We start from the raw sequence: 24,906 nt of genomic DNA on the forward strand, positions 1-24,906 counted from the left end.
TGTGACTGATGTAATGTTTGCGATGTAACAAAGTCTTTTGTAGCTCAATGCCTACACCTTTGGAAGCCTCCTGGCGCTACATACATTCTCGTAAACTAGCGCATGATGTAAGGTTTTTGCAAAATCAAACTTGTGCAGGTTTGAGCCAAACAACACACACACAAAATTATGACTTATAAATAAAAGTAACCAAACCAGAAACATGTACACTGAAAAATGATAAATGAGTAAGAACGTGGGTTTCTCCAATTTCTTACATCAGGAATCTGAGGTATATCACCACTCTTATTTGACATCAAGTTGCTCTTGGGCTCAAGAATTCAAGAGGAGGCAGTCAGGAAGGGCAGGGTTGCAGCTATCTAATCTAAATCTTCCTGTTTGGCGACTGAGCTCCTGAGAACACATGTAATCCACATACATTAGGCTTTTTCTTTAAATCTATTTTCCTTCTGGTGAAGTCTCTTTCTGTGCAGCATTTTATTCATGCTGGTTGGTTCCACGGTCTCCACCCCTGCACAGCCACCGCTGCATGCTGGGGGTCTTGGAAACCGATGTTATGCTGAAGCACTCGTGCTCTATAAAACGTACTCATTTTAAAGATCTTTTTTTTAAAATGAAAACTGAAATTCTGATCCTCCAAATAAGAGTCAGCAGAGCAGTCTCCTGTATTGTCTGGCTTCTTTAAAGCAGACATGCATTGCAATTGGTGCCCATGTTTCCTTGTTGGTTTACTGGTTCGGCAGGGTGGTGGGAGGGGGCTCTTCAGCAATAATCTGAAGGCATTTGGGGAGGGGCTTTCCCATTTGACTATAAAAACATGTTCAATGGTTCAGTCAACAATTATTTATCACCAATTGTCACGTGTCCTGGTTTGATAGTTACTGGAGGTGGAGCTGCTTGAGGGTGGGAAGGGATTGCAGACTGGCAGCCAGAATATGAGGCCCAACATGACTGCCTCTCTGGGTGTTAGCCAATGAGAGTCATCCCTTTTGGGATTTATAGCAAGCTCCATATAAGTGCTCTTTACTCCCTCAAATTAGACAAATACTCCAGACAAGAAAAAGGGAGAAACCAATTGGCAAGTGCCTGCCCATTCGTTGTTTCCGCCTGCGCTGCTGTGAGTGGGTTCAGACCAGAGGCATCAGCAGAGCGTGCCGCAGAGCGGAGCTCTAGTATTGGGTGATCGGATATGAAGTCCGATAACATACAAAATGTGTGTGTGTTTTTTATTATCGTGATTTGGTTTGAATTAAACCGTACACACATTATATACGAAATTAATACAATATACCAAACATGTCATACAACTGGATGCATTTGTCATACACAAATAAATACATACCAAACATTTAATAAAACAAGAAACATTTATCATGCGCAGACACATGCATGAAGATCGTATCAAACACATGTATTTTATGGTAAACACTAGACCGAAAGAAAACCTGTGTTACAACCAATTGCCCTTGCTTACAAAATTATAATGTACCCTAACCTCAAAATAACCCAATCGCCAATGAGACTTGCAATGAAAGCTACTTTTTGTTCTCCCAGCTTCCAAATGTAGGGAATTAAATACTCCACCCTCAAACCGCTACTTAGAGTCCTGGCCGTAGTTGCCGGGAGTAGATGGTGGATGTTTAATTTACATGCAATGATGTAAGAAGACGAGTTGATTGTAAGTAAAATGCACGCTAACATTCTGTATTAGTGCACATCTTTTTATTACTAGCAGGTGATTGTTGAAGTTGCAAAACAATAGAAGACATTGTGGTGATGCAATTTGAATTTGGTTTCCCCATTATAGCCATTAGTTGAAACATATGGGGATTCCAAATGTCACTTTGCGTATTTGATGATGCTCTGGGAGAGAGTATTTTTTTTTGAACGGGGGTGTATATCAGCAAATACCTAAAAAAGATGACTGTTGACATCATAGGCTTTGACTGTGAGCTAAAAAATGTCTGCTTTGGAGAGTAAATTGGTGTTGATGAGTGAGGTGCCAAACCCACGGTGGCTTCTTATTTTAAATCGATATAGGTGTTAGTTATTACATGTTTGCCGGTCTGTGAACATTTCCAGTAAAATTGTTGGTAATTCTGGCAGCAGCAATGTTTCCTGATTTACCTCCAGCCAAGAGCTGGAGGTAAATCAGGCAGCACCGGCAAATAAATGCTGGAATTACTGGCACCAATATCACCGGTGCCGGTAATTCCAGCAATCTCCTTCATGGAGTCCCATGGAATGGGAATTCACCGCCATTGCCGGCACCTGAAATATCCCAGTAATACCGGGTTATCAGCCACCGAAAATCGTAGGATAAGTTTCCTGGTATCCCTCCAGTAATTCACGGGAAACTCGTAATCACCCTCATTGGTTACTTGAAGACCTGCTTATTTATGACAAGTGTGTCAACATCTGAGGCAATAGGGGAGAAAATAATCAGGCCGAGCGAGCAGGTAACAATTTGGAGATACACCTTCTCAGCATGATTGTAGGTACTCCCACCCACCGCGCCTCCCACATCTGGAACTTGTTTTTTAACCAACCGCCTGGATACTCATGGCCTAATAGTACAGCCACTGACCTGGTCTGATCACTGCCTTTTTGCCTTCTGTTTAACAATCTCTCTCTGGCCCTGGAATAAGATCCCACTACGATTGGGTCAATAAAGATCACTGTGGGGAGTCACTAGGGACCCCAAAATTATGCAGTCAAAACAACTAACAGATGTTTATTTTTTGTTAGAACACATCCTGTTAATGAAGCACAGTTACAGTGGGGAAATCCCACTCTAAAATGCATTCCCATTTCTCCAGCAGAATGGGTGAAAAAAGCAACAGCAAGTATTACCACTCAACGAGTTGCTCATCTCATCAAGATGAATGAATAGAGTCAACATTCTGTATGTAGAGAGGTGTAGATGATCGCACTTGCATGTTGACACTTATTTTCTATATCTCACTCGTTTTCCTTTTCTGTAAAATAGTAAAAAGCAATGTCACCTGCTGTTGCTATTCTCATTTTGATGGCAACTTGAACTTCAAGATCAAGATAGTTGAAGAGCCTTCCCCTTTCCACCACTAACCCTCCCACGCAGCCTGGTTATTTCTCACATTCCAGTTGATAAATCTGGCCCAGATCCGAAAAGTTAAAGGACCCAACCGCCCAAAGAACCGTGCTCAATGGGCTGTTTGAAAGGGTTCACAGTGGCCCTTGCACCAGCAATCCGAGAGTTGTTGGAGGCAATGTGGCAACCAGGGGGATCTCTACCACAAGTGGTGGACCTGCCCCAAGGCTGAAATATATTGGAAGGAGATACTGGGACACATAAGAGAGATCACGGGGAAAATGCTCCCACACGACCCAAAGATAATACTCCTGGGGACCGCAGTTGAAGGGGTCTATGCAGAAACGGGCAACAACGGGACGGGGGGGGGAGGGATGAGAACAATACTGAGATTTAAGTATACTGTTCCTTACCTGAATGTTTGTAACTAAGACTCCATGAGAAGAAAATAAAGTTGTTAAAAAAAAAAATAAAAAAAAAAAACAAATACAATATTCAAAACCCACTCAAGCACACTACAATTACCCCACTGCTCAATTTACTTACTGCAGATCCAAAGGAATGCTCTGAGAAAACCAACCTCCAGTACCAGAGCAAAAACTGAATGGGCGGTCACAAGTTATCTAAAGAATTAGGTAGATACAGGCTTCAGACCAAGGATACACAAGTTGCCAGTGTGTGAGGTGTTCCTCTCTCCACCTCAGATGAGGGCAGCCTAGCAGACGCCTGCTGGACCCAGACATTGAAGACCTGCGACTGCATGCTTATTTACTCTCTTGGACCAGCTAGACTGCATTAGTTCATGATTTGGATCTGCATTTTCTCAGATTCTCTTAAGGCGGGGCACAGACCCTTTGCATCCACAATCCCTGTTTTCAGGACTGGTTAGCTGAAGACAAATCGATCACAATTTCTTTTTTTAAAGACTGCCAATATCATACTCTATGGTTTGCATCGGTCTCGATTACTTTTCACACTAAACCACTTCATATAATAAATGTATGCACCTTTACAAAGAGTATGATAGCTTGTGTAGAGACAGTATCTATCAGTCCATTTGACACAAATACAATTCTTTATATGTTTTATCATGCAGTAGAGAATGTCTTGATTTAACTAATGAGAATAGCAATGTAGCATTATAATTCGAATTAAGACCATGCAGTAGCAGGACGTCTCCATGTGCAAGCCCCAGTTCACATGTTGACAATCCTCCTTAGTGAGATTGTTTAAATACTACATGCATTTCAACAGGTGATTTTACAATTGTTCTCAATGTCATGTGTTAAGGTAATGTTCCTTCTTTTCATTTTCATACTTTCAATATTGTATTATTCTGTCTAGACTTTTTGATTAGAAATGCCTAATGCTGTTTTATTTTATTAAGGTGTACTGAAGGATTATTTAAGGGAATTGCCTTCCCCGCTGATTACAAAACAGCTGTATGAAGCGGTGTTAAATGCCATGGTGAGAAAACCCTTAAAAATTCCTGCGACTGACAATGATGCGGACAGCAATGATTTGAAGTCCACCGTTGGATTGCTGGATTGCTTGCCAGATGTGGAAAAGGTAAGCATTTGTACACAAGCGCCACCTCAGCTGCGGCACACCAGCAACAGAGCACATGATTGTTGAATAGAAAATTGCTGCAGATAAGATCCGCCATTTAAATAAAAAAATAAATAATCGGTTTGACCATGGTGTAGAATAAGAACAAAAGTACAGAGTGTTATTTTCCATTGTTAAAATTCACGTTTCCATTGAGGTGCAGGAATCCCAAACTTTCTTTGTCAGGTCCTCAGTTGTGGAGGTAATGGGGGTCATTCCGAGTTGGGCGGTAAGGGTTTACGGGCACCGGTAAGGATGCCGGTGCCGGTAAAACCTTACCGCCCTATTCCGAGGTCCCTTAGCAGGTCCCAGCAGGAACGGCTGGTCTGACCAGCCGTTCTTTATGGGACCCGTTAAGGGACCTTGGAGCTAATAACGGGCCCACAATTTGCAGGCCCGTTATTAGCGCCTTCCCCATTCCCATTGAGCCCTCTGGAGGCTCAAATGGGAATGGGGAATGGTTTACTGAATGGGGACTTACCGGGTCCTCCAAGGTCGGAATGACCTGGTAAGTCCCCATTCAGTGAGACGGGACCCGGACCCGGGTTTGGAGGAATCCCTTTGGCGCTAAAAGCGAAATGGCTACCTCCAACCTCGTAATGACCCCCAATGTCTGGATTGTTTATATCTGGAGTGGTTCTGTCTCGCCATCTGTTCAATGGGTGTGGAGGTGGAAAGAAAGAGGTAGTGTTCAAGAAAGCAATCGCTCAGCACATGGTTTGGGTGGGAGGAAGATGTAGGCATTATGGGGAACCAAAAAAAGTTATGAATGACAATATGGCCATAGCACAGCCTTGTAGAGAGCCCTGGTCTGGACGGGTTCGTGGTGGAGGGCTTGGGGTGTTCTTGGAGCAGGAGGGAAGATGATTGCATGTTCTATCTGCTTTACTGGACAGTCTAAAATGCCTTGCCATGAGTTATATTCTGAGTGAGAGCAAGTAGCGTGGGCTGGGATACTACCCTGGCATTGCAGTAAATTGCAATCGGCTGTGACAGTGGGCTCTGTGTGAATATCATAGGTGGCAGGATGGGAGGTAAGTGTGCGATTGGGATCACAAGCACATGTGGAGCTTGCCATAGTTGTGTGAAAGACGTTTTTTTGCTACTGCATGTGACATAGTGCTGCAAGAATCCCAGGGTATGATGGGAGTCCGAAAGTTTGCAATGGAATATGCAAAAACAGAACAGAACTGCTCTTCTATCCATAGCCTTGACCCTGTCTTTTGAAAGACATAAATGGATCTAATAATTTAATCACTGGTGAGAAAGGTTGGGTGAAAGGAGGAGGGCATTTACCACCGTAAAAGCAAGTCGAAATACTCCGCTATGTGTAATGGACAAGGTCTACACAATGACCCTTTTCCAAATATTATGTACTTAGAAAATGAATTGCATGGAAAAGCATTTGGAGTCTTAAATGAGCATGAATTTGTAATTTAAATCTTTGCTGTCCCACTATTTTAACGCCATAACTTTAGGTGTCACTCAGGGCCTCATTACGACCCAGGCGGTAAGTTACCGCCTGGGCCGTGACTTTACCACCATGGCGTAAACTACGTTTACGCCATGGTGGTTGGCGGATTTACCGCCCCATTCCAACCTTGGCGGGGCGGTAAATCCCCATTTTCCCATTTTCCCTTCCCCATTCCCATTTTGCCCCATAGGGCATAATGGGAGTGGGGAAGGCGTTAATTACGCCACCGTAAATTACGGTGGCGTAATTAACTCCATGGTCCCTTAGCGCCATGGATTTTAACACCTGCTAAAAGCAGGTGTTAAAACCTCCATGGCGCTAAGGGACCTCGGAATCAGGCGGTAAGGGTCGGCGCTGTTTACGCCGCCGTAAACCCCTTACCGCCTGAGTCGTAATGAGGCCCTATAAGTTGTTGGCCTAGTTTATTATGCTTGCTTGCTGTTCTTGTGTATCCCACTTCTTTCAAATCCGTTCACTTTGTAACACCTGCATCACTAAAATATTCTGATATTTTATCTAGAAATGGTCTGACCAAACCTCTTGGCAAACTATTAAGCTGTTTCTGTACTATTTTCATATATGCATTTAACTGGTCTTCATATGAATGCCATTGCTAGCAATTGCGTGTCTTTTGTTTCATTTGATAGTCCATCATATAATTCCATGAATAAAGCACAAACCTCCCTTTCCGTCATCCCGTTTGTCAAATTCATGTGGCCTTACAGTTTCCATAATGTCCTTTTTTAAAATAAAACTCTCGATGTAGCCATACTACTGCTCTAACATCCATTTTGAGTGGAAAATTCATTTCCTGTCCTGCACTTTCCTTGTGCAAATCATTGTTCTTCGCAGAGCTCTTTAATTTTCTTAACTTTCTTTATTGTGTTTATAGTTTACAAATAAACCTTACACAACCATATAAAAAGAAACATATATTTTCCATCATCTCTAATAACTTCATACTACATTTTCTTCATCTCTAAAACTAACCATATTAAAAAGCAAACAATTAAACACAGATATATGCCTCATAGAATTAAATACCCATATCATTAATACCCATATGATTAAAACCCAACACAAAAATAAGACGATTGAGAATAAAATAACGTCCTTATTTTTTCCATTAGGACATAGATAACGTGCAGTAGTTCCAGAATTACTGCAATTGAGTTACTCATATACAAGCTTTGCCAAAATCACTCTCTCATCAGAAAACTAACATACTTACACATCCTTATTCACATCTCACACCGGCGCTACCTACGTTTCATGATGGCAGGGGTGCATATCAGTTCAAGGCCCTTCCATTTTGCTTGAGGTGTGCTCCACGAGTATTCACCAAATGCCTTGCGCCAGCAGTGGCTCACCTGCATCTGAGCTGCGTTCACGTCTACCCATATCTAGATGACTGGTTGGTAAGGGACCCCCCTTTCCACTGCCAGAAACCACCACTGCCACCACCATCCAGTGTCTACAGCAACTGTGGTTCTCCATCAACTTCCGGAAGTCGTTCCTGGTTCCACCTCAACAGGCACTCTACCTCAGAGAAAGGTTAGACACTGAGAGCTGCACCGCCAGGCCCTCAGACGAGAGGATAGCGACCCTTCTGCACAAGATGCGCTGTCTGAACAGCGCCCAGACGACAAGTCCCTGCTGGGGATTTTATCATCATGCTTCCCACTGGTCACCAACTGCCGGTTACACATGAGACCGGTGCAGGAATTCCTGGATGCCTGCTGGATCCAAGCTTCAGGGTCCTAGAATGACGGCATTGCTCTGACTCCCGTTTCAGAAGGAGCCTTCGCTGGCGGTCAGTGAGGGCCAGCATACCAGAGGCATTTGGTCAGAGAAGGAGAAGACCCAGCACATCAACCTGCTGGCGCTACGGCCGATATTTTGGGCCCTGAAATCATTCCTCCCCCTCCTGACAGGAAAGGTGGTTCGGATTCACACGGACAACACAACATCTATTTTATACATCCTCAAGCTAAGGGGGAACGTGGTCCCAACAGCTTTCCAAGGAGGCCCAAGCCATATGGCATTCGGCTCTACAGAACATGTTTCTTATTCCCCTCCACTTGCCAGGGATTCAGAACACTCTGGTGGATTCCCTCAGCAGGGAGTTGCGCTCTTGTCACAAGTGGGAATTGCACAATGACTAGCTTCACCTGTTGTTTCAAACGTGGGGCACTACGGAGATCAACCTTTTTGCCACCTACTTTTATTTATTTATAACAGTTGTTATATGCCCAGACCCTGAGGTATCATGGCGTAGTTACAGGCAGCTTTGAATCATATACATTTTTTTAGTTTTAAACAGTTATGAATACAGACAGGGTACAGTTATGCTTGCATGGGTGATAACATGCACAGGATTATACATTAGTGCATAGGTGTAAATAGGTCAGGATATGGGAGTGTAGACATTTTGGCATGTCATGGTTTAGACTGGTAGGGCTAGGTTAGTTAGAGCTGGTTAAATAGCCAAGTTTTTAGGGATTATTTTAAGTGCTGGAAGGAGCCTTCATTCTTGAGGTTTAATGGGAGAGTGTTCCAGTGTTTGGGAGCTAGGACTTTGAAGATGCTGCCTCCAGCTCTCATGGGTTTGTGGCGTGGGATTGCCAGATCTGAGGATTCTAGTGGAGTATTTTTTCATAACTGTGTTGTTAATGTATTTTGGGGCTTTGATCGCAATGCATTGTGGGTGATACATAGGGTTTTGTAAATAATTCTTGCCTTGATATGTAGCCAGTGGGTTTCTCTACTAATGTGTGGGATGTGGTCAGACTTTTTTTTATTCCTAGCGCAGCACAAAGTGCTTTGTTCTGCATGAGTTGTAATTTGGTAAGGTTAGTTTTAGATGTGCCTAGAAAGAGTACATTACAATAGTCGAGCTTGGAAAGTATTAAGGCTCTTGCAAGTGTGATGCAGTTGTTAGGTGTGAGGAATTGGCGACTTAGGGCGATCAGTTTAGCAGTGTAGGAGGTGGCTGAGGATAGGGCATTCACCTGCTTTGTCATTGTTGGATTGGCGTCTAGGTAGACACCTAGGCTTTTCACCTGTTTGAGAATGGGAATTGTGGTACCATCAATTTCGAATGCTGCATAGTCTGGCTGTAGTGCGTTTAATTTTGGTTGTGGATCCTACTATGAGCAGCTCTGTTTTTTCGTCATTAAGACGGAGACTATTGTGGGCCATCCAGTTTTGAATTAGTGCATAGATTTGGTTGATGGTCAAGGTGTCTTGTTCGTAGTTGCCTGATAGGGGGATAAGGATCTGGGTGTGATCTGCGAAGTTGGTGTAGATGACACTCATGGCATCCAGGGCTGCGAATAGGAGTTTGTTATAGGCGTTATTGAGGTAAGTGATAGGCAAGATCCTTGCGGAATGCCTATGGAGACTGGTATGGGGTCGGCTGATTTTTTTGCGAGTGGAGACCCGGGAAGTCCGTTCTGCTAAAAAGGATTTCACCCATTTGGTTGTATCCTGTGAGAAGTTAAAGTCGTTGGTTATTGTGGCACAAAGTTTGTCGTGGTCTACTAGATCGAATGCTGCAGAGAGATCTAGCAGCATAAGAAGACACAGTTTACCTCCCTCCCTTGAGGAATCCATTTGGATTTTTAAATCAAGGAGTGCAGTTTCTGTGCTGTGATTGGGGCAAAAACCCGATTGTCGGGTGCCCAGGAGTTGGTGTTTCTCAAGGTGGCTTTGAATTTCGTTATAGGCTATTTTGTCTATTATTTTCAGCAGGAACGGGACCGTTGTTATTGGTCTGTAATTAGTGGGGATTAAAGGGTCTAATGTTGTTTTTTTCAGAAGGGGGGTTACCCAGGCTTTTTTTATGCTGGCTGGGACCGTGTTGGTTTTGAATGAGGCATTGACAAATTTGGTGATTATGGGTGTTAGTGTGGGTGCGCAGAGTTTTACTAGATGGGCCGGGAATTGGTCTTCTTTGCACGTCGATGCTTTTAGTTTGGCTATGGTGTTCAGCACAACTTCTTGTGTAACTGGGGTAAAGTGGAATGGTGTGCTGGCATTGTCATGAGATGTGTCCTCTACAATAGTGGGAGGGGTTTTATTTGCCAGGAGTTGTCTTTTAGTGATGATTTTCTTTTGTAGGAGCAGTACTTTGGAGGCTTGCGCGTTCTGGATAGTTGTGCACCAGGTATTGCTGGCGTTGACAGAAGGTGGGTTTTGGATTGGGTTTTCTAGTTCTCTAAGTATGGTGAACAGTTCCTTAGAGTTGGATGGGGTGTTACTGACGTAGGTTGAGAGCATCTGCTTTGTGGGAAATTATGGCTGCTTTGTAGATTTTGTTGGGTTTGTTAAATGCAGTAGCTGAGTCTGGTGTGTTGTATTTTTTGTGACTATGCTCTAATGATCTTTTTTTGTGTCTCAGTGTAACTAGTTCATCATTGAAACAGAAGCTGGAGCGTTTATCGGCTCGACGCATTTTGGTTGTGGTGGGAGCTAGTGAGTCGATAGTGGTTGAGAGACATTTTTGATCGCACTATGCCAGGTAGTTGGGATTGTCACTCATTAGAGTGGTGGTCACCAATGCTTATTTTAGTGCAGAGGAGAGGTTTTCTGCTGTGAGTTTCCTGATATTTCTAGTTTCGAAGGTGTCATATTTTTTTAATTATGGCAGGTTCTATGGTGTTGTAATTAATGGAGAAGTTGATGTTAAAGTGGTCAGTCCAGTCGAGATGTAGGATAGAATCAATGGTCACATGTGAGTTGAGTTTGAGGATCCGACCGAGTGTTCTGCCTTTATTATGGGTGGGGGCATTGACTAGTTGAATAAAGTTCATGTCTTTAAGAGCCGCCTGAAATGCTGCAGCTACCTACGACAACAGTTGTTGCAAGACATTTGCCAGCCGCTTTCCCCACCCGGAAAGCTTGGGGGGATGCCTTTTGTGCTTCTGTGGGGGGGGGAGAGTTTCTGTATGCATTTCCCCCAATTCCTCTGGTCCCTCAAGTCCTACACACTTTTAGACTGTATCAGTGCAAACTGATATTAGTGGCCCCTGCGTGGCCGAGACAGTTTTGGTACTCCGATTTCCTTGTCATCACGTCAGCGGCGTAGAGCAAGCTGCACCTGCACCAATCGCTCCTGTCCTGAAACCAGGGGGCAGTTGTGCACCATGACCTGGCCTCTCTCAACCTGACGGCCTGGCTCCTGTGTTCTTAGAGTTCGTGGCTCTGTCTCTCCTGCAAGTTTGCCAGAAGGTCCTGGCCAGGGCAAGAGCTCTGTCCACCTTTACGTGCTCCAAGAACAAGAGGAAATGTTTTCATGTATGGTGCAGGACCCATCAACGGCAACCTCACACTATCCAGCCGGAGGAATTATTGCCAAATCTATTGTCCCTGGCTGAACCTGGCTTGACACATTCCTCGATTAAGGTGCACCTGGCAGCAATCTCCAGGTACAACCGCTCCACAGGGGTGCCTTCCCTATGGTCTCACCGGCTTGTGAAGGAGTTCTTACGTGGGCTGTTCTGTTTTTTTCCACCTGTTTGTCGCTATGCACCAGTGTGGGAGCTAACTGGACTACTCGCAAAGCTCATGAGGCCACCCTTTGAGCCCATACACCAGGCATCCCTCAAGCATCTTTCATGGAAAACAGCGTTTTTGATGGCTATAACATCAGCCAGATGAGTAGGTGAGATCCAGGCATTCTCTTTGAAACCACCCTACTTGACGTTTCACAAGGACAAGCCCATTCTGTTTACTAACCCGACCTTTATGCCAAAGGTACCATCCTCTTTCCACCTCAATCAGCAGGTGGTGTTGCCAGTATTCTCTGGCACACCGACGTCTCCAGTGGAGCAAACCCTGCACACACTGGATGTGGTGTGCGCCCTCAAGTACTATGTCACACTAAATCATTCCGCATGACAGATCAACTGTTTGTAACTGTTTGTTGCATTTGGACCTTCTGGGGCCGGGAAGGCTCTCTCCAAGTTCTCCATTTCAAGATGGATTGCAGTCTGCATTCCATTCTGCCACCAGCAGGCCTGTGGCCTCTCCCGGGCTGGACCCGGGCGCACTCCACCAGAGCAGGTGCTGCAACTAGTGCGTTTCTCTCTGGGAGCCCACTGCCTGACATCTGCTGTGCAGCCACCTGGAGATCGGTGCATACATTCACCAAATTCTACTGTGTTGACAGAGATTCTGCAGAAGAGTTTCGGTCGGACAGTCGGTTCTGAAGAACCTTTTCACGTGAGGTTAGTAAATCTCTGGTGTTAAGTTATACTGGGAGCTTGCCTCCCCCCATATGTTTTGTTGTAATACTGTTTGTAATCTATTCACAGCATGTGAATCTATGAAAGATCCAATGCTGGAGAAGGATTAAGTTACTTACCTGTAACTCCGGTTCTCCACCATTGGTATTGTTCATAGATTCACATGCATCCCTCCCACCGACCCTGCATGGCTCGTCTTTTGGCTCTTACTGCCACTCGCATGCGATTGCCAATTCTGAAGATGGCCGACAGAGGAGGAGCTAAGGGAGGTGCTCCCATTGTCTGTGGGCAGTATGACCCAAAAAGGACTATAATAGAGCACAAAAGTGACTGAAAATGTCAGTTTAAATTTAAACTACTCTATGTTAAAGAGGATTCCCAGCCTGACGACAGGGAATATTCACAGCATGTGAATCTATGAAAGATACCAATGCTGGAGAACTGGAGTTACAGGTAAGTAACTTCTTCCTTACCAAATGGTGGAAACACCTTGTATTCCATGACACAATCCCCCAGGTGGAACAGGGGCCTAGTCGCAAAGCCTTACCTTGAGAGTAACAGAAATTTGAAACATCTGGTCCTGCACTTTCGTTCTGCAAATCATTGCTTTCCGCGGAGCTCTTTTATTGCTTCAATGTCAGACAAGGCTAGCAGATTCTGGTGGGGTTTTCATTGGCATTCTCGTACTTGTAGTTTTGCTTTTCCCATTAAAAACCATTGACCAGCAGTCCCAGGGTGCACATTTTATTTTATTTATTGAGCATTTGTCAGGTGCCTATACAACAAAATAATGTTTCCAGACACCACAAGGCAAGGAGGGGAGGGAACAGGGGAGTCAATATTAATAGCAAAAGAAAGCAGCAATATACATCTGAGGTCCTACTAGCCCTTGTCACATTCAGACGTGCAAGTGCAGTGAGGAGAAGTGCTGGAGATATGGGAGGTAGGAAGGGAGGGAGGGAGGGGGGCAGGGAGCAAGGTATGGGCAAGTGCTAGTGAGAGCCTGGGAGGGAAGTGCCGAGGGGAGCTAGGGGGGAAGACAACTGGCTAAGTGCCATGGTGGAGGAATCCCAAGGGTGGGATGCACAGCCGCCAGGTAGTGGACCCACAAGGGCAGTGTTGGGGTGGGAGGATGGAGCTGGTGTCGACTGGGCAGGGGTCTGGTAGCCTGTGAAATTCATGAGGGACCAGGCCGCCAGTCTGGGCGGCAGTGGGGTGATTAGCAGGGAAGGCGAGAGAGAGGTAGAGGAAAGCAGAGTTTTGAGAGGTTTCAAGAACTTAAGGAGGTCTAGCTCAAGTCTGAGAGGGGCACCAGTCGAAGAGAGAGATATGTCGCCCACCCTCTGGTTGGAGAAGCATTTCACAAGCAGAGAGTTGGAGTTGGAGGAGCGGAGCGCTCTAGCAGGGAAGTATTTAGGGAGAGAAAGTTGGAGATAGCGTCGTACCAGGCCCCAGAAAACCTTGTGGATGATGCAGAGGGTTTTGAATTTGATCCATATGGCCGCTGGGAGCCAGTGAAGAGATCTCTGGCCTGGAAAGATATAGTCCCTGGGCTTTAGGCCGAGGATAAGTCTTGCAGCCATATACTGGATTAGCTGAAGGAGGCATAGTGAGGAAAGGGGGAGATTGAGGAAGTAGCTGTTGCAGTAGTCCACCCTAGAGAGGACCAGAGCTTTAGAAACATTGAGCATCTGGGGAAAGGTGAGGAAAGGGAGGATGCCTCTAAGGAGGTGAAGCTGGAAGTGGGCCTTCTTGGCAAAGTCCAAGATGTGAGAGGGAAGGAGTGAGAGGAGTCGAAGATGATGCAGAGGTTTTCGGCCTCACAGGATGGTGAGGGTAGCAGGCCCAAGGAAGGTGGCCAGAGGGTAGGAGGGAAACTGGGTGCAGGTGGCCCAATTAGAAAGATCTATGTCTTACTGGCATTAAGTCAGAGGTAATTAGCCGCACACCATGCCTGGGTAGAGGACAGACAATCTGGGATGAGAGAGGAGGAAGAAGAGGTAGAGGAGGGAAGTTTTAAGTATAGCTGTGAGGAGATCAGGTGAGCTAGAGGGGCAAGATAGATATTGAAGAGCTCTGGCGATAGGATAGAGCCCTGGGGGCACTGCAGGTAGAGTAAAGTGGCGGAGGAGAAAGGGCCCAACTGCAACTGGGAGGGGCGATTAGTGAGGAAAGAGGTCAGCCAATCCAGTGCCGGATCCATGATGCTGGAGGTCTCAAATAGCCGTTTATGAGGGTAGAATGATTGACAGTGTCAAAGGCAGAGGAGAGATCGTGGAGAATGAGTACAGCAGGAGAGTTGGAGTCAAGATTTGTAAGCGTGTGTTCACAAGTGTCCAGGAGAGCAGTGTTCATGCCTCTGGATGCCGGAATCCAGTTTTATGGTTGTGGGGACAACCAGCGAGTTCAGTGTGAAGGATCAGTTGGGGTGGAGGGGGCAACTTCTGCAAGAGTTTACCCAGGAAGGGGGTGGTGGAGATGGGGCGATAGTTAGCCGCGCAGGAAGGGTCATCAGACTGCTTTTTTAGGAGAGTGTGCATAAGGGAGTGCTTGGTGACAGAGGGAAAGAGCCAGTGGTTAAGGAGTTGTTGCAGAAATCTGCAAGAGCCAGGACAAGGTAGGAGATGTTGTCCTTAATGGTTTTAGAAGAGCAGGGGAGCACCTGCTTGGATGAGACTTTCACAGAGCAGACAACTTTAGAGACCTCATCAGGTGCTAGGAGCAGGAGGGAGAGGAGTGCGGGAAGTCGAGGGAGGGTAGCCAGGAGAGGCAGGAGAGAAGGGCCTGGTAAAAGTGGGGGTGGCGTAGAGTGAGGACAGGATGTCCTGAGTTTTTGATGTGAAATGGGAAGCCAGAGCAGTGTAGAAAGCCTGGGAAGGAAGGGGAGAGGTGGAGACTGCAGTTGAATTGGAGAGTCCTTGCAGATTTTAAAAAGTGTGCCCGTGTTATTGGCGGCAGTCATATGGGCTTGGATGTGGGCCCTCTTCTTGGAGCGGATAGAGAAATAATATTGCCTTTTGGAGCAGGCGAAAGGCCAGTTTGTCTGAGGATGAGCCCGAGGTTTGCACTCTCGTTCAGCAACTTTGCACTTACGTTTCAGAGATTCCAGATCAGAGCCATACCAGCGGTTGCACTTAGAGGCAGGTTTCAGGCCAATCCTTGTGACAGTCACAAGGATGTCGAGGTTGATAGAGATGGAGAGGTGCAGGTTAGCAAGGACAGAGTCAGTGGAAGTGTCAGAAGCAAGGGTCGGAGGGGGGATGAAAGTGGAGTGAAAAGCAGCGACTAACACTCAGTGTTCGAAAGACCAGGAGAGGGACGGGAGGTAATGACTGGTTGAGAGATAGGGATGTCTCCATAGATGAAGGCATCCACAGTGTGTCCAATTGAGTGGGTCAGACCGGAAGGAAGAATAGTGAGAGAGAGGGAGACATAGTGGTCACGGAACAGTGAGGTGACTGTTTCAGGAGCATCGAGGTGGATATTGAAGTCCCAGAGGAGGAGGAGGAGTTTGGAAGCAGAGGTCAGAGGGAGGAGGCGACGTTGGCCCATTCAGAGAGGAAGAGAGAGATTGGGCCGGGGGGGCCTGTAGATAGTAGCGAGGGTGACAGAGACAGTAGGCGAGACCCCAAGCTTGCAGACAATGCATTCAAAAGAGGAGTAGGACTGTGTAGGTATGATAGAAGCAGGGACCAAATCAGGGCCACTCCACCTCTGGGCCTGTTGGGCCTGGGTTTGGAGAGAATTTTGTAGCCCTCAGGAAGGAGAGTGTCAAGAGCAGTGAAAGAGCTGGCATTGAACCATGTCCCTGTAAGGGCGAGGACGTCAAGGTCAAAGTCTTCAAGAAGGACCCAGATGTCAGTAGAGTGTTTGACAGCTGAATGAGCATTCAGGGTAGCTAAGTGAAGCCGATTGCCACCTTTGAAAGTTTTCCTAGGAGGGGAACAGGTGTGTGGTACTCCTGTTGGTGGTGGTGGAGATGTTAGAGGAGAAGAGGAAGGACGAATGGCAGGAGAAGGGAGGAAGTTAATGATAGAGGTCAGACACCGGTCAAGGAGGAGAAGAGTAGGTTGAGAACCTGGGCCCATGATAGTGCCATTGTGATAGGTTTTAATGATGCACCTAGAGGATGAGAAGTATGCCAAGAGTACTTCCCGTCTAGTGCCACCATTTGTCCACAGGTCTGGGGAGGGGACAGAAAAGAGGATGTTGGTAACAGCTTGTCTGGAATTAGCATTGACGTAGATGTCATCAATAGGTAGGCCTGGATCAAAGGCCAGGAGAGCTTTTTTCTTCCAGACTTTGTGAGAGGGATACGATAGGTGATAGAGTAGTAGTTAGAATAGATAGGGGAGATAGAGTGCCATGTACCGGGGCAGGGGTAGAGACAACAGTGGGGCTGCACAGAGCACGAATGAGCTCACTAGGTGGCCTAGCAATAAAACAGGCACAGATAAAGAGGGTGCTTTAAACAGGAATGCACAGGGTAGCATAATAATTGTAGAAATAATTGTACCCAGACAGGGTAAGCACTAAAATGCAGCAGAAAACAATCAATGCGCAGGTTTAAAACGCATCTAGATTTAACTTCTCAGCAGGGACGTTGCTGTGGGGGTTAAGGGGGCTATAGCCGCTGATCTTTTGGTTGTAGCCCCGGATAGAATCTCAGGAGCCACAGCCAAAAGACTAGCTAGCCCCCAGTCCCAACAGTTCCGACATCAGCTTAGCCCCGGGTCTTTTCCAGACCTAGCAACTCCCCTGCTTCTCAGCAAAACACTACAATGCTGCAGAAAACAATAAATGTGCAGGTTTAAAACACATCTAGATTCAACTTTCCAGCAAAGCACTGAAATGCAGCAGAAAAACAATCAATCTGCAGCTTTAAAGCACAGCAAGAATCAAGTTATAGGCGGTGCATGGACTACAGAAGTAAGAAGGCTTCAGAAGTTGATTCAAAAAGACAAGAAAAGTGCAGCAATTCAGCACGGGCGGTACATAATTAGAAAACGCCTAGATTTGAATTAAAAACACGCCTGTGGAAAGGCAGTATTTTAACCGGGCATGCAACAGAAAATAATGGTTAGCAGATGGGCACTGATTACACAGGCAGAAGTGAAGAGGGCAGCTATGCTTTTCTGCGAGTGGGTGGTTACAACTTAAAGCCAGACAGAGTTGGTATATATGAAGATGCAACTGCAGAGGCACTTAAGTGCAGAGCAAGCAGCAATGAGGACAGAGGAAAAGTTAGTCAAGTGCAGCACAGCTAGATGGGTGGGTAGCACCCATGAGAGTATGCAGCAAAGGTTGGGAAGATTGTAGCAAGAGGTGAGAATGAACGTAGTGTGTAGAAGAAGGAAGTCAACAGGTCCTGGAAGCATGCCAAGTGTGGGAGGGCCGCAAAGGAAGACAGGCATATGGAGCCTGGCAGTGGTGCACTTAGTAGTGGCGAAGTGAGGGAATGCGGGCAAGATACAAGAACCAGCAGTGAGCCAGGTGACCCTGTGGAAATCGTGGGAGACAACAGACAACAAGTGCTGCAGCATCGGAGCATGCAGAATGTTGGGGCTTACCCAGTATTGCAGTGCTGATGTCTGTGATGGTGAGCTCAAAGGACGTTGCATGGGGGCCCTCTGAGTCCTGCCAGGCCCGGACAGGGCCAGACAGGGTTGGTGTAGGCCCTTTTAAGGGGCCAGCTCCTCGCCTGCCGGCTCTCGGCCGGGAAGTGTATTCGAACGACAAAGTAACCAATCCGGGTGCTCTCCTGAAGATGTTGCAGCCTATAGTCAGCTGATCAGCATGCCCGTTGGCTTTCCAAGCCTTGAGTTCCCTGCTGGCCGGGCGAATACTGCTCCAGCCAAGTGGTGAGGCTGGAGCAGGCAAGATGGTGCAGCCACGAAGGGGAATAATGAAATGGCCCAGCCACGGCCGGTGTAGGCCTTTTTAGGTGACTCTTCAAGGGGGCTGGCTCCTTGCCTACAGGCTCCCGACCCAGAAGTGCCGTAGAGCAGCAAGGCAACCAATCCCAGTGCTCTCCTGTGAATATTTTAGCCTCTGGTCAGCTGATCAGGCTTGGAAAGCCGGCGGCCATGCTGGAGAGCCCCACGGGTCCGGCGAATACTGCCCTGCCAGGTGGTGAGGCTGAAGCAGGCAAGATGGTGCAGCCAGGAGAGGGAAAATTAAGAAACGTTTAGGACAAACTACTAAAAAGTGGAATGGGAAAACTTCAGATGTTTGCAGCATATTAGTCAAATTGCTTCAATCAAAGTCAGTAAGACTACACCATCCCGATTGCACTATATTTTTAAATGAAAGCCCAGGGCTAAAAATACAGTGTCAACGTGACATTGTTGAATTGGGTTACGGTATCAAGGCCTTTTGTTTGCTTGTTGCCTTTGTAAAGCTATTTGTCCATTCCCTCGTAAAAGCTTAAATATGTGGAAAGCACAATCTGTAATGATTACTATTAATCTTGAGGGAGAAGCATTGGAGCTAATGTTTTTCGGCCGATGCATAAGAGTGAATGCCTTTTTGTACACCAGATACATATTTACTAACTCCTCTATAGAGCGAGGCTTGTATTACTGCCCTAGTTGTGTCCCACGAATTTCATCGTCTGTTACCCAAATGAAAGGCAGCTAATCTCACCAATCTGACATTAAACTCCGATTCCATTTCAGTATTTCACATACTTTAATTACCCACAGAACTGAAACCTGAATTACGGATTTCAACTCCTCTGTCCCCTAAAAACCCATTCTTATTTCCCTCTTACCAACATGTGTCCATTTAATGTTAAAGAAAATGATTGTTTTCTATATATAAACAAGTGCCCATATAATGAATACTAAAAATTTCATTTTGCGTTAGTTGTGCGTCAATTCATTATTCTACCAAGTCCTCCCTGCCTTTGAATCTATAAACGGACATTGCACCACATTTATGCAATACGTGTATAGTAGGGCACAATATAATTCCCTCATTACACAGTGTGGAACCAAAAGAAAATGGGTGCCCATTCCAGGAGCCAATGTCCAAATCATTAAGCTTTGCCCCCTTCGGGCTTCACGCTACCTGCTCCTGAATATATTATTGCCTTCACCTTTATCCATCCTGGGCCCCGGTCCTTCACTCTAGGGGATCCCTTTTTGCCCTGTGGGTCACTGGTTTAGTCCTTTGTCTGCTCTGGCACCCTTTCTCCTTTCCCCTCGACTGCAGACTTACCACCTTCAGGGACTGCACCCTTCCCTGCCATTTGGGGATTCAAACTCCTCCCTTGCCCCGGTGGGCCCCAACTCTTGGCTTTCACTATGGCACTTCAGACCTCTACCCACCTCTCAACAGTCCCCCAGGCACCAGTGTAGAACTTCATGTGGGACTCTACTCTTGTCCGTCTTCCAGGAACCCAGGCTTTCCAGTTCCTACTACTTTGAGTCTGGTTATTGCCACGCTTTCATTTTAGACATCAACTTTGTCCTAGTCTGAAATTTCCCACGTTTTGGAACAAATTTATAATGAAACAGACCGGCTTGCTTAATGCTTGCATTGTCCATGCAGCCTTTTGGTTTGTATGTATATATTTATTGTCTTTGTTGGGCGTGATTTGGGAGGACATTGGGACATTTAAGAATTAAATATTTCTGGAGCACTCAAGGGTGTTCACTTGCAGATTTTTAGTACGCTGTGGATATTCAGATCCATGAATAGACCATCGATATATCTTGATTTTGGGCAATTGGAAGATACTTCAATTGTTAAGAAATTTTCTAAAAGAAAACACCAAAATGAATTTCACGATCCCATAAAAATCCTAAAAAGCAGAAAAATCTCTGAAAACTCAGATTACATGCTGAATGTATTCACACTGTGCTAATTGGTTTTGCATCCTTGTTTCCAAAACATGATTTTGGGGCTCCTTTCCCAACACCCCCCACCCAAATGACTGATGCCTGCCATAATCCCACAGTATGCCAAAAACAGTGTTTAAGAAAGTCTTGTGTATTATGATCACAAGGGGCCTTTAGATATAGGGCTCTATCAGAACCTTGGTGGTATCCTGGCGGTAAATGCGCCGGGATACCGCAAATGCAAATAGTGTGACCGCAGCTCGGGCCAGTGCTATTAGCGCCTGATGCCGAGTTGCGGTAAAGCTGTAAATCCCCATTTTTTGCAAGAGTCCATAGGACTATGGGGCATGCTGTGTGCTATCACTGCGGCAAAGTTTGCACTGCAGTAATAACTGCAAATGGGCAGAAAGGGGAGATGTTTAATGTTTAAACCTCACACTTTCCACCCAATCTCGGGATTGGGCAGAGCAGTAATGCAGCAGTAATAGCGTTACCATCGCATTTGTACGTCTCCGCCCAACCCGTAATGACCCCATAGTCCACTCTAAAATTTCATTTTCTGTGACATAATGAAATCCTAAAGCGAGAGCCTTTATTTTATGTGCTTAAATTTCACTTCCACTATAATCTGCGAATTGAAGAATAGATGCAATTGACTGCCTTACAAAAAAGTCGTTCATCACTTTGACAGTATTCATTTATTCACATTGAAATCCCAAGTCACCTGCATTTGGATAGTGGATAACTTGAATAAAACGTCAATGGGCCTCATTATAACCCTGGCGGTAGCCATGACAGGCGCCCGTGAGCACAGCTCGTAGTATGGTTGTCCGGGAAACTACGTGCTTACCGGTACCATAGTTCCTGGACCGCCATGCTTATGATGAGGCCCAATATATTTAAGCACCATCACCTTCTTTTAGCATGTGGTGACCATTTATAACACGACTATGGGAAGCCAAGCCAAAGGGAAGATCACATAAATCTGTGTTTCTGGCTGACTGGTATTGATGTTGCTCACATTAGCATGTATTTTACTGATGTTTGCTTTATAACATCTACATACTCTTTCTCGCATTCCTCTAAAAGATTCCTTCGTTATGTTTGGCAAGCATGCATTTTCACTGGAGGACATTACCCAAGCATGGCAAGAACTACACATGTAAAATAGCCATAATTTGTGAATGTTTGAAAACATTTGCATTTATTACAAATCAACCTCAGATTTGATGGAGACAAACAAAACCATAGGCCTAGCCCAGTATTTAGGACTGGGTGAAAAACCTAATCACCATAACATGGAGAAAAGGGGGTTGCAATCAATCCTCACCCCTCACTCCACTCAACGGGGCAGACGATTGAATGTCCATGCATTTAGCTGATCTCTTTGAGTGGATGATTGGCATTTGAAGGTAGACATTCTGGCCTGTCAGTGTGGGTTTCAGGCCAGGAATTTTGCAATTGCCCTGATACAGCATGCCCTGCATACCAGCTAATCAGGTAAACAGAAATCTCCTGCCACTTTGGTTTGCTAGGATGCAAAGCATTCCATCGAATACCAGCCAATCTCTACTCCCTGCATCCCGGCACCAGGAAAACAATAACGTGAAATGCCAGGAATTCCATTCCGCACAGCAGTGATGCATGCCATGCAGAATCTGATTTTCGCTCCTCATTCTAAAATGATGCTCGCCCTACCTCTACCGATCCCCAAAGCTTAGGCCATGTTTATGCCTTCTTAGTTACCATTGGTTACTATGTATTGTTCCTCAAATTTAGACTGGCGGCTGGGGGATTAGGGGATTGTGGTATTTATATGGAGTCTATTTAGTCCTGCATTTCCTTCACTGTGCTTGTTAAAGCTTGTGGCATGCTCTCATGTAAGAGCCGCCCGACTCATTAAAGCCAGTGTTCTAGTAAAGGCAATCAATATTTTGTAAATAAAATCATCTTCATTTCAGATGAAATTGAAGCTTAATCTTTTCTTTGTCAGGTTCCTCTGGTAGCATTGAGTGCTGATGACTTTTCTGCAGTGATTGAGTCTGTAAGCGGCCTGTGATGGGAATTATTCGATTTCTGCTAAACTCTTGAGGGAACTGTCCATTGGTGCTTTATTCCCTCTCCGGAGGATTCTTAACCTTGCCTTAGACAAGTCTTCTTATCCCTTCAATGTTTTCTACTGCATCAGATTCGCCCCTTTTTCCAAGAGACCATATTGAGGACAGACCGCGTTTCTAGTGCTTTTACATATTTATAAGGCCAATGCCTAATTTTGGGGATTGCCTAGAGTCACACTAATACCCCTTAAATCTGTTTTGTATTGTTCTGTCCACTTAATTAACAGCTCAGAAATGTCTTTACATTTCCCTTGCGGTTCTCCAACACTTCTGGTTTTCATTGGAAGCATGCATTCAATTCAAGCTGAATAAGCATGCACGCTTGGCAGCTCTTTGGTACAACACAGCCAGTCGTTAGCCTGGCTGGACATGCCCTTTATTACAGTTCTGAAGTCTGATCGGGCATTCTCACTGGATGATCGGCGTTTTTGGGAACTCCCTGCCTATTTTCCGAGGGCCTGCACCTTGTTTGCTGCATTTTAGGAGGGAATTAAAGCGTTAGCTCTTTTTCTAATATTTAGGTAACTGTTGATCACCTTTTTTCCTAATTTAATTTAGTTTAAAAAAAGTTTTGTTTTTGTAGTACTGGATTTTTGATTCATTTGGATGTGTGGTTGGTCGGAGTGTTTTTGGATACTGTACAATGCTCCATCAGCCACTTCTGGCAAGGTTGGCCCTATACCATGTAATGTAAATAAAAAATTAAAAGGCTGTTGAGACGCTGCAGCTGTGAGACGCAAAGCTGTCCCTTTTTATCCCTGTAGCCTGTTACTAAAAAATACTTTGGAAGGAGAGAAAAATACTTTTTATCTTCATTGCACCAGTGATAAGGTGGTGACTGCCCCCACAGCAGCATTTAAAGAATACCTTAATTTCCCACGACAGTTATGCTCTGTAGAAATACTCATTCAGCACTACTCATTCGCAGGGCTTGAGATGCCATTTTCAAGTGGATCTATTTTACTACGTTTTATTACAATTATTTTTTTAGCCAGTAAAAGTAGTAATTCCCATCGGAAAGGGGGGTCTTTTTAGGGAAGTACATTTGGATGTGAACACTAAAGCTTATATCTTTCTAATTATACGTCTTTCAAAAAAGTAATTCATGCAAATTGAGATGCATTGCTCTTGAGATCAGGGAGTCATTTTATTGGAGCTCCATCCTGTGGACCTGGTCTTCTGGAAGCACTGCTCTGAACATGTGTGGGTGTGGAGTTGTCTGGGTAGAAGCAGCAGGAGGCTAGGACCTATTTGGCCTTGGTTTCCTATGTTTGTCTTGGGGTTATTTTTCCTCACTTCTGAATGGGGCGTATTTGCCCGTTTTTAGGACTAGCACGTGGCTGGAATGGCTCTTACACATATCTCCCTATCACTTTGTTTGATTTTTCAGCAAAAGAGAAATGTGTGTAATCAACCGCTCCCTCAGCAGATGTTTCATTATCTGTCTAACGGTGTGTACGTGCGGTTGCTACGCTTATCTGCACGAATCCAGTGTGGTGACTTGCAGCGCATACCGTAGAGAGAGAGCTTCGATACTCTGCCGTATTACACAGATAGTGCACTATGCATTATCCATGCTTTCTTTGAAGATGTTTTTTCTGTGGTAAATTTTGAGGCTATTTCTACCATTATTTTTCTGAACCCAATGCCCCTCTTAGAAACTGTGACATAGGAAAAATAATTTTCACAGTTTTTGAAAATATCGGATGTATAATATATGGTGGCCACTATCCCTTTTTGTTTCAGGCTACCTTGAAGATGCTGCTGGATCACCTAAAGCGTGTGGCTTCTTATCATGAAGTAAATAAGATGACCTGCCAGAATTTAGCCGTGTGCTTCGGGCCGGTGCTCTTAAGCCAGAGACAAGAGACTTCCAACCACAATAACCGGGTCTTCACAGACTCCGAAGAGCTTGCAAGTGCCCTGGATTTTAAGAAGCACATAGAGGTTCTGCATTATTTACTCCAGATGTGGCCAGGTAATAGAGCATGCAATCCTGCACGTGCCGAAGTCAAACTATTTTCCTGTGACGTTCGCAATGCTAGACTGGTTTCTGTTTTTATATGGGTGTGCTTTTATGCAAGTGACAAAATGGCAGAACTGCGACTCCCTGTGCAGGACGTGGGCGGTCATGTCCTGCACACCCAAGTGGCTAATATATACATACATTCAATTGTGTTCTCTCAAGATCACTTTTACATTTATCATTCTGTACTTTGTATTCACATATGTCATAGATTGTTTACCATAGTGTATGTAGGCCTGTATCAGACATGGTGAATATTTCAGATCAATAAATCCTAGTATTATTACAGCATCACTGATTGTATATCAGTACTTTTTTGACTTCCCAAAAGTACCTCCGTAGTTTCAATTCTCAATCAATCAATTGCGTTTTCAATTCGCCCCTCTTTTCTAAATTCATTGTCCAGTGATCTGTAACTGGGTCTTAAAAAAATATATTTATATTTGCTATTTTAGAAGAATAGATGCCATAGAGCATAGCATAGAGGTGCTCTACTTGTCCTTGCACATCATTCTAATC

At 45.2% G+C, this 24,906-nt stretch overlaps 1 protein-coding gene across 1 annotated transcript in view; it reads left to right on the forward strand.

The window, feature by feature from the left end:
- Positions 1-24,906, forward strand: part of SYDE2 (synapse defective Rho GTPase homolog 2) — a 253,053-nt gene that overhangs the window by 146,069 nt on the left and 82,078 nt on the right. Inside the window, exons 5-6 of the mRNA XM_069641698.1 lie at positions 4,458-4,639; positions 24,108-24,339. Coding sequence (XP_069497799.1) covers positions 4,458-4,639; positions 24,108-24,339 — 414 coding nt within the window. The remainder of the gene's footprint in view (positions 1-4,457; positions 4,640-24,107; positions 24,340-24,906) is intronic.

The sequence above is a fragment of the Ambystoma mexicanum genome, chromosome 1q (assembly GCF_040938575.1).
Source record: "Ambystoma mexicanum isolate Mex_15411 chromosome 1q, UKY_AmexF1_1, whole genome shotgun sequence".
NCBI lineage: Eukaryota > Metazoa > Chordata > Amphibia > Caudata > Ambystomatidae > Ambystoma > Ambystoma mexicanum.